This window comes from Brassica oleracea, chromosome C9 (assembly GCF_000695525.1).
Source record: "Brassica oleracea var. oleracea cultivar TO1000 chromosome C9, BOL, whole genome shotgun sequence".
NCBI classification, from domain to species: Eukaryota; Viridiplantae; Streptophyta; class Magnoliopsida; order Brassicales; family Brassicaceae; genus Brassica; species Brassica oleracea.
The window spans coordinates 9,084,938-9,095,977 of record NC_027756.1 but is presented as its reverse complement, the minus strand read 5'-3'; the positions used below and the strand labels follow the sequence as shown (position 1 = coordinate 9,095,977).

At 34.8% G+C, this 11,040-nt stretch overlaps 1 protein-coding gene across 1 annotated transcript; it reads left to right on the top strand.

Moving 5' to 3' along the window:
• The first annotated feature begins 3,662 nt into the window (after positions 1–3,662).
• On the top strand, positions 3,663–4,184 carry LOC106317666 (pathogenesis-related protein 1-like). Its single transcript, XM_013755448.1, has one exon. The coding sequence runs from the start codon at positions 3,663–3,665 to the stop codon at positions 4,182–4,184; it is 522 nt and encodes a 173-aa protein (XP_013610902.1).
• The last annotated feature ends 6,856 nt before the right edge of the window (positions 4,185–11,040 follow it).

Here is an 11,040-nt window from a genome sequence, read left to right as displayed (position 1 = left end):
GTACCACTGTTTATCATTTTAGGAATTGAGTAGATATACACATATCACAGTCCTCTTAGAAGATGCTGTTTGATTTTGTTTCTCCTTGAACTTAATATTGGGATCTCCAGTCACATAAATAAGTAGAATTTCCAGATCTTTTATCCTATCTAAAATTGATCACTGGGATATATCCTATATAGGTGAGGAAGGTAACGTGCCGGTGGAGATGATTGCAAACTCAGTTACTCGAGATGGACGAATGCATTCGTATGTGGCAAGGAATGGTCCGACTTGGTTACAACAACTATTTTTTGCCAAAATGTGAATTATTACATTAATGATGCGGGTTTGTAATATTACAAAAGGAGATATCTTGCTATTAAAACTTTGCAAAAAAGAATAAAAACACAGTCTGACTAAATTTTAACTAACCAAGTTGAAAGATCTATATTATTAAAAGTTTAAAACAGAAACATTGTGTTGGGCCTTACATTTATTTTGTAAGTTTTTAAATTAAATGCATCTTCCTAGTTTATAGTTAAACCTACGTTAAATCACTAATAATACTTTATTTATACTATTATCAATGTTTTCAAACAGTATACTTATTTTTGTATACTACTATCCATGTTTCCAAACAACATTATAATTAATCTTGTGTCCAAACAATGTAAAATATTAGAATTCATATTTTTAATATTTCTAACCATTTTCTTTCAAATGATTTAGATAGATTAAATAATTAAAAAAATCAAATAATGTATAAAACAACGAAAATAAATAGAACTTATTTTTACAGTTTTAAATACTACAAAAACATTTCAATCAATAATAAATTAATTAAATTAACATATTATTTTATTTATAATTACTAAACAATGGTTATATCATTGATTTAAGTAACATAACAATTCAATAATAGCCATTACATATATATATATATATATATGTATATATATATATATTATACATTGTAAAATAAATATAATAACAAAAAAAATTATGAAAAATGTTCAAAATATATGTTATCTAAAAAAATGCTTAACACTAATTGTTAATAGCAAATTTAAACCGATTATAATATAAATTATTAACAACATAAATTACACAAAAAAATTATTATAAAATTAATTAAGCTATATAAAAAGGAGCAATATGATCAAGACATATTTATAATTGTTAATTATTTTATATGTATCATTTTTCTCTATAAAAATTTTGTAGAAACGTCATAATTTCATAAAATTACAAAATAAGGAACTTTAAAATTTGGATTAAAAAGTGACAAATTATGAAACTATAACAATTTAAATCAAATTGGATTATATATTGGTTATCCATCAGTTCAATCGGTTAGTCTCGGGTTTTAGTGATTTTTTAAATATGAGTATTTTTACAAATCTAAATCGAATTGTCGGATCACTGGACTAACCGGTTAGACAGTGGGTTTGGGACGAATTCAAAAGCATTGATTTTAATGCAAAAATATTATAAATACACAAAATTCTTACAAATTAACAAAATATTTGTTAAGTTACTAGTGAAATTTTTTGTCATAAAATAATCTGCGCTTGTTAAGCGCGAGTCAAAATCTAGTTGTAAGTTATAAGGGAGAATCTAGATGTAAAATTTTGATGGGTGCAGAAAGTGTATAAAATAAATTAGTGGGTGCAATAAATATAATTTTCTATGTTTTTAGTAATTTTCTTTCATTTTACCTCATAAAATAATATTTTTTTGAAAATAACTGGGTGCACAGACACTCATTGCTTTGGGTACAAAGACACCCATGCTTTGGTTGTAGCTTCGCCACTGAATTACACATTCATGTGTAAGCCAGGCTTGAATCAGAGGGATAAATTTATTCTTTCCCTTGCTACGCAATATTGTGTTCCTAACAGTGCGGTCAGTCATTTTGAAGACCGTGGATGGAACAGTTGAAATGAGGTCGTGTAAGCGCTTGTTCCACTCCGCCCAAATTCCATAGATGGTAGCTTGTGAAGCAATCTGTGAACATAGTTTGGGCTTCGGCAAGACAGATGGGCCAGAAGCAATGCTGATGTGACTTGGGCCAAGAACACGCAGGCCCACTCCAGCTGAAACACCTAGTCACATATAAACATAACGTGAGTATGTTGATTAGGTTAAGCCGTACAATACAAGAAGGTTGTTACATAGCAGACAGCAACAAGTATTCAGATCAAGGTGAAGTGCAAGGGGAAGGAGACAACAATACAAGATCAATAGCTTAGGCCTAAGTCTAGTTGATCTAAGGACTTTGTTGTATTCTCTTGTGAAGAGTATTTGATACTTGTGTAACAAACTATCTAGAACACTACTTTGGTGTTTCTAGAGTCTCTTTGATCTAGTGAAGTTTGGGAGCAGAAGTTCTCCCACGAGACGTACCGTGCCGAGGGCCGGGAACTCGTTAAATTGACTGTGTCATTGCTTTCAGTTTAAAACATAGATCTAAGACTAACTTGGAACCTAAGTAACCTAAGTAACCTAAGCTAAATTCTCTTACACAATCCGCTTGAAAATTGTGGAACAATTGAATCCTTTAGTGCCAGCCAATCGGAGAACGCAATCCAAGTGATGAAACCAAGGTTATTGAATCCCAGTCGTTTAAGAACCATATCCCACATATTTTCACTAATTTCTATCTTCTGTAGCCAGAACACACAGACAACACAATGAATTATCAGCACACCCCATCTGTGTAACCGAGACCTAGTTGGTAGCCTGTCTAAGTGCGCAATAGTGAAACTATGTTTAGGAATAGCTCCTTTAAACCATACATTCTCTGTCCATCGCTTCACTGGCTCTCTGTTTCGTCCCAGGTTTTAGATGAAGAGAAGGTTTGCAGTTCTGTCCCGTCAACTGACCAGAAGTAAAGTGTAACGCCCCGACCGCCCCATGCCCGCTCACTCGACCCGTGAGCCCCATTCCTTGCGATGGGCGATGCGTTAATTTCCGGAAGGCTCGAAATTCTCGTTTACCATGCAATCACCACATGACCTCCTTTCCCCATGCTTTTGGATTCTATTTTTATGATGCCTAGTAGCGTTGGTCTTTTTCTGAGACTCTCTCTTATCTTGCAACTTTGATTCTCGACGACCTTGTTTTCTGTTGCTACTAGTTTTTGAATGAAAAGATTTTCAGTAACGTTGCTTATTTTCCTATATTAAGTTAATAAATAACAAAAAGAAGTGAATAGTTACTTTTAGAAACTTTATAAAATAACAAAAATGTAGGTCTAGATTCTAATATTTGAGTAACAAAATATGTTTATCATTAAGTAATCGATAAAAGTTATAATTAAGGAATGCATTAAGAATTCTTGACTTCTCTGTTATAATTATCAAATTTTCAAGACTATTAACTTCTGTCGATTACTTAATGATAAACATGATTTGTTAGCGTTACTCTAAATTAGAATCTAATCCTAAATTTTTGTTATTGTATGAAGTTTCTAAAACTAACTATTTAGGTTTTTGTTATTTATATAGTAACTGATTACGAAGATAAACAACTTCGTTTTTTTTCTGGTTTAATGAATATTGAAATCCCAAAATAGTCACGGAACTCTTGTTTTTCTAGGCTTACAAAAAGACGAAGAAAAAAAAGAGTTTAGAAGAGAGAGATCTAAGAAGCTCCAAACAACAATAAAAAGAAGAAGAATGTCATTTTCGGGTTATAGCTTCGTCGTACTAACATTATTCTCCATTATCTTAACTCAAATATATGGTTTGGGAAAAGTTGACCCAATGTATGATCTCAAACCGGAAGAAACGCTAGCGATTCACAACCAGATTCGAGCCGATGTCGGGGTGGCTCCGTTGGTATGGGACGATAAACTAGCTGCCTACGCACAGAACTACGCTAACGTACGATCCAAAGACTGCGCCATGAAGCATTCAACTGACGGAATGTACGGCGAGAATTTAGCCGCAGGGTGGGTCCAACCTTTGGACACAATGAGCGGTCCGATTGCGACTAAGTTTTGGTTGACGGAGAAGCCTAATTACAATTATGACACCAACAGGTGTAGTGGTGTGTGTGGGCATTACACCCAGATTGTGGCTAATCAATCGCAAAGACTTGGTTGTGGTACGGTCAGGTGTCATAACAATGAGTATGTTTGGGTCGTATGTAACTATGCTCCTAGGCCAATGGGTGATGCGAACACACGTCCGTATTAATTAAATTGTGTGTTTTCTTTTAACGATGACTAAACAGTATGGTAATATGTGATTCAGATATTGGAGAGTGCGTATTCGACTTGTTACAAAAATCATCTTCAACATATATATATTACACTTGCATAATAAATCACCATGTTCATTTTCTTGTGCTAATATTATATATATAACTAATTCAAATCTAATACATATATTGAATTGTAATTTGCCTTTTCCTTTCAACAATATGTGATTTTGAAACCGAAGATGATACATAAAGGATACTAGCAGGAACGATAAAGTATGAATCACATCAATATCACCCAAAAAAAGTTTTTGTCACAAAATATTACACAAAAAAAGAATTTTCAAAACATTCCTAAATTTATACTATAAAGCAGAATCCTTCTTAAGATTATACCCCAGACTTTTCCAATTAATTACAATAATTGTCATTACCTTTTTGAATTTTTTTTTAAATCCTTTTTGGAAATTGTAATCCCAACAAATTAACAAGTAACATTTTTAAGCTCATTTCGTATATGTTTACTAACACATCGAAATTCGTTTTTATTCTAACCCTATACCCTAAAACTCTATTCAAACCCTAACTCTATTCACGCACTATTAACACCATCAAATCCTGTTGTCCAAAAAACTATACCAAATATATTGGAGCTCATTATGTCTTATTTAAAATTTTCTTATACGAAGTTAATTTCCGAAATATATTTAATAGTATCATTCAATAATATTAATTATACTATTATAGTACAGGGTTAACATATTTCGAAATCATTGGTTTTCAATGTTATTAAAAGCCAATAATATTTAAATATTTTAATTTAAACATTTTACCAAATTTGGTATATAAATATAAATATAAAACATAATACATAGAAACTCACAAATTTTCGGATTCAAATCAAATAAATTCTAGGAATATTCTCGATAACCTCCATTTTCGTAATTGCTACATACAATAAATTCAAAATATAATATATAGAAACAAAATTTTCCGATTTAACTAAATTAACTTGATGAACACGCAGAGAATATATTCTGTTTAACATGGTAACTGAAATACTAATCTTAAAAAATAAAGATATTCGATAATAAAGAGAAGATCCTCCAACTTTCTCCCCAAGTTTCTCCTAAAACCTAAGTACCTCGCTTTAAATCAGATCGATAAACATTAAAAACAATTGCTAACAAAAATCATTAAGACACTTGATATACATTTAAACACATTTGTTATAATAATAAGTATGTCAAAGAAAACAAACCCGCGCTTTGAAAGCGCGGATCAAAATCTAGTTATACCTTACACCAGAAACCCTAATCTTGTCACTTTTAAATACTAAACCCTACTAAACTCTAAACCTAAATATGAAATATACATTATTAAATAGTTTATTATTTACATTTTTTAAAAACTGTTAGTTTTATTTAAAAAATAATAACTCATAATATAATTATAAACAGAAATATAAGCATTTTATTGTTTTTAGTTTTTACTAAATGTTATTTTATGATTTCTGTGTGTTATTTAGATATAAGCACTTGTTTTTATTGCTGTTTAAAAGTAATATTCAACCATAAATTAAAATTTTAGTCTAAGGATATAATAAATTCAAAACTAGCTAATAATTTCAAATTTACGTTTTAATTAGTTTGTGATTTAATATATATTTAATGGCCGACAAAAATATTTAATTGAAAATTTTCACTATCTAATATTAACGTCAGGAAAACTAAAAAACGTTGGAAAATTAATCAAATAAATTTAATTTGATACTAAAAAGGTAAAAAATCAAGAATAAATCTCAAATATGAAGTAAGAGCATCTCCAACAGCCTATTATCTCTTTATTTTTAGCGGTTTGCACTCCAACAACTCTTTACCTCTTCAAATTTTCAAAGAGTGAATAGTACACTTTCAAATTTGAGAGTGCACTATACACCTATTAAAATACCATTTATTTTTTACTTTTGTCCTACAACTTTATATGTTTTACTGTTTCATGCATAACTTTTTATATATTATATTTTAGTACTTATCGTTATATTTTTTTAAAATTATTTAGACTAAAATTATTTTATTAACACTTTTTTACTATTTATAGTTATATTTGACTACATATTATTATATTTTTTCAAACGTATTATTTTAATATGTTTCAAATAGTATGTTTATTGGTTTTTGAAAGTTTAGTGATTATAGTTAACTATTAATAATATTTAGGATTAAAGTGTAAATTACTAAATTTTCAAAAAGAAAAACTATGAAGGTGACAGAAAGATTATATGTAACTTACGAGACACTGATACACATAATTTTACAAGTATGATTTGTTTTCTAGATATCTGGATCCGCCTTACTTCCAAGTTCCAATATACAATATGTACTTTATGAAAGACAGGCCGGTCCTTATTTTTGAGGTTACTAGTCAAACACAAGAAATGGCTGAAAAAATTCCTTAAGCACAGAGATGGTTTCGAACCCTTGACATTAGGGGTGGACTTTCGGATACCCGTTCGAATTCGGATCAGGTATTTCGGATTTCGAGTATTTCGGTATAGGGATAGAGAACTCTTTCGGGTATTTCTGTACTTCGGGCCAGGTTCGGATATTTTTAGTTCGGGTTCGGTTATTTTGAATCGGGTTCGGATATTTAGATTTTAAAAGAAAAAAAATTATTTTTTTCATTTTTTAAGTTTCTTGTATTTAAAAATATAGATTTCACTTAACTGATTTTTTATTTTTTATAGATTGGATGATTAATAGGTTTGGAGATAATATTTCAAAAACAAATAGATATTAATTTGGGTATTGTTTTTAAATTTTGAATGTAACTTTTGTTAATACATTAAACATAAGTTTGACATGCATTTTAAATGAATATCAAATCATTTTCTCCATAATTATATATATATTTTGATCTTAAAGTATGTGTAACATCAATATAAATAGTAAAAAAAATAAGAGATGTAAATTAGAAATATATGGGTAAGTATATATATGTTCGGTTATCTTCGGATATCTATTCTGATTCGGATATTATCCGTTCGGGTTCGGATATTACCCGTTCGGGTTCGGATATTACCCGTTCGGGTTCGGATATTACCCGTTCGGGTTCGGATATTACCCGTTCGGGTTCGGATATTACCCGTTCGGGTTCGGATATTACCCGTTCGGGTTCGGATATTACCCGTTCGGGTTCGGATATTACCCGTTCGGGTTCGGATATTACCCGTTCGGGTTCGGATATTACCCGTTCGGGTTCGGATATTACCCGTTCGGGTTCGGATATTACCCGTTCGGGTTCGGATATTACCCGTTCGGGTTCGGATATTACCCGTTCGGGTTCGGATATTACCCGTTCGGGTTCGGATATTACCCGTTCGGGTTCGGATATTACCCGTTCGGGTTCGGATATTACCCGTTCGGGTTCGGATATTACCCGTTCGGGTTCGGATATCCAATCTCTCCTAACTTAATATCCGTTCTGGTATTTTGCTACTTCGGTTCGGATTTCGGTTAGGGTTTTTCGGGTCGGGTTCGGGTGCGGCTTCGGGTATAGGGTAAAGTTCCCACCCCTACTTGACATGATTAAAAATACGTATTCAAAAATACGGCCGCAAGCACATTCGTTTTGGGCCAGGGTCCTCTCTGGTGAAAGAAAAGAAAATATTTATAGTTTTATTGGTTACGATAAAATCTTCACGACTTCACCAAAATTGGAGTAGACAATTTACGGTATTGTGGGGAGCTATCCTAAGTTAGATAAACATATGGTTTATTAAGATATCTATGAATCTCGATGTAAATCTCCTAGAATGTAGGAGATAGGATTCTCTTCACGTATGTATAAATATGAGTTGCCATTGAGCTTAATAACGGAAGTCAGTTTGATTACCAATTCTACATGGTATCAGAGCATATTTACATTTTTTTTCAAATCTAAAAGCATACGTGTTGTGCCTAATTTGCAACAAGAGACCCTTGTTCTCATTGCAAGATAATGGAGAAAGAGTCTTTATCTCAAGTTACCGGTGGTGAGAAGAAAGAAGTGGCTTCTCCTTCACCGTACGTGCTGTACAGTTCCGATAATCCAGGAGCTGTCATTACCTCAGTTAAGCTTAATGGTGAGAACGATAATGAATGGTCCGTTGAGATGTTGAATGCTTTGCAAGCAAAACGCAGAACGCAAGACAGGCTTCATCAATGGAACCATCAAGAAACCCGCAAGTGGAGATGATGATTTTGAGAATTGGATGACAGTCAACTCCATGATCATCGGGTGGTTGCGAGCGTCTATTGAACCAAAGATAAGATCCACTGTTACGTTTGTCTCTGAAGCTTCTCAAATGTGGCTAGATCTGAAACAAAGATTCTCTGTTAAGAACAAGGTCCGGTTACATCAAATCAATGCTCAGATGGCCTCGTGTAAGCAAGATGGCCAGCATGTCCTTGATTACTTTGGTCGGTTGAGTACTCTGTGGGAAGAATATGCAATCTACAGACCGATTCCCTCTTGTTCGTGTGGAGCGGCTTCAGACATATCAAAGGAGCGAGAAGAAGACAAAGTTCAAGAGTTTCTACTTGGTCTTGATGACTCACGATTTGGAGGGTTGTGTACCACTCTGATTGGTCTTGATCTGTTACCAACTCTTGGATAAGTCTACTCCCGGGTTGTATGAGAAAAACAACGACTTGGTTCTGCTCGGACTCGTGAAAAGCAACAAGATGCTGTTGGGTTTGTTGCGCAAACAACTGATGCTGCTAGACCAGATACTATTCAGCATCCACGAGATCGATCTATGCTTTTCACTCACTGTGGACGTAGCGGACACGAGAAGAAAGATTGCTGGCAACTAGTAGGCTATCCGGAATGGTGAACTGAACGCAACAAAACAAGTACTCGAGGAAGAGGACGTGGTGGTGGGTCATTTGGAAAAGGTCACGGTTCTGCTATCACAGCTCACGCTACTACCTCAAATTCATCTGCCTCTACCTCATTACCAGACTTCTCACCAAAACAGTTGCAGACTCTCGCTAAACTTATCCAAGACAAGTCAAACAGAAATGACAAGCTTTCTGGTAAGCCGACTCATGGGAATATGATACTCGACACTGGAGCATCACCTCACATGACCGGAGTTCTTTCCTTGTTAACAGACATTGTTGATATTCCACCTTGTGCTATTGGATTTGCTGATGGAAGCAAAACCTTTGCTTTAAGCAAAAGACTTTTTAAACTCACAGACATTGTCTCCTTGACAACATGCTTTATGTGCCATCACTCAGTTGCACATTGATTTCTGTTGCAAAGATTCTGAAGCAGACAAATTGTTTTGCGACATTTACTGATATTATCTGCTTATTGCAGGACTGTTTTACGAAGACTTTGATTGAAGCCGGTGAAGATCATGATGGGGTATATTTCTTTACGGATGTCGTGACAGCGAAGGTTCATCGAGTTGATGCTGCAACAAGTCGGGCTCTATAGCATCAACGTCTCGGACATCCAAGTTTTTCAGTGTTTTCGGCTTTACCTATGATTTCTGGTTCTTCTGGTTCTGTTAGTCAGCATTCTTGTGATGTGTGTTTTAAGGCTAAACAGACTCGAGAAGTCTTTCATGACAGCATTAATAAAACAGTTGATTGTTTCTCTCTTATTCACTGTGATGTTTGGGGTCCTTATATAGTTCCATCTACATGTGGAGCTGTCTACTTTCTGACAATTGTTGATGACTTTTCTCGTTCAGTTTGGACGTATCTCATGTTGGCAAAGTCTGAAGTTCGTACTGTCCTTACAAACTTTCTCTCATACACCGGAAAACAATTTGGAAAGAGTGTGAAAATGGTTCGCAGTGACAATGGAACCGAATTTATGTGTCTCTCTTCTCTTTTCTGTGAACGAGGTATTATTCACCAGACATCATGTGTGGCAACTCCACAGCAAAATGGACGAGTGTAGCGTAAACAAAGGCATATTCTCAATGTTTCTCGCGCCTTGTTGTTTCAAGCGAGTCTACCTATTAAGTTCTGGGGGGAAGCAGTTCTAACTGCGGCATACTTGATCAATCGGACACCCACCAACCTACACAATGGACGATCGCCGTATGAATTTCTCCACGGTGTTAAACCAGATTATGGTCATCTGCGGGTGTTTGACTCCGCTTGCTACACTCATCGAGCCTCGCTAGACAAAGATAAGTTTGGACCTCGCAGTCGTCTTGGTGTCTTTATGGGGTATCCTTTCGGCAAAAAGGGCTGGAGAGTCTATGATGCTGATCAAGATGAATTTATAATCTCTAGGGACGTTGTCTTTCGGGAGGATGTCTTCCCTTACGCTAAGACCTTACCTTCGACGACATTACGTCACAAGTCATTGCTGTTGATGAAGATTGGGAAATTCCGGTCACAACCTTCGACAACAGGGGGAGCTCTGACTCTTCATTGTCACCGCAGTCTCATGAAGTACACGAGACTTCCTTGCTTGTACCAGAAGCTACACAAGGTCCTGGTACAGTGGCGACTGAAACTGAAACCGGTGTTCAAGCACCACCTGCAGTTGGCGGTAATGCTTTGTCTCAGACTCATGGCCTCACACATGAGGTACAGGAGAATACTAAACTTCCTTTGCCTCCACTGTCCGTAACTTCACAGACAGAACATAATGCTGCAGTACCAGAACCAGAGCTGGTTGCTCCCTCAGGTCGTGGACAGCGACAACGCACTCTGTCTGTGCGTCTTACTGATTATGTCACGTACAACACTACAGCTGCAAATACCCATCACGCTCCATGCTCTTCATCTTCCACATCAAAGTCTTCGCAAGTGGTTCAAGGTACGTCGCAATATTCTCTGT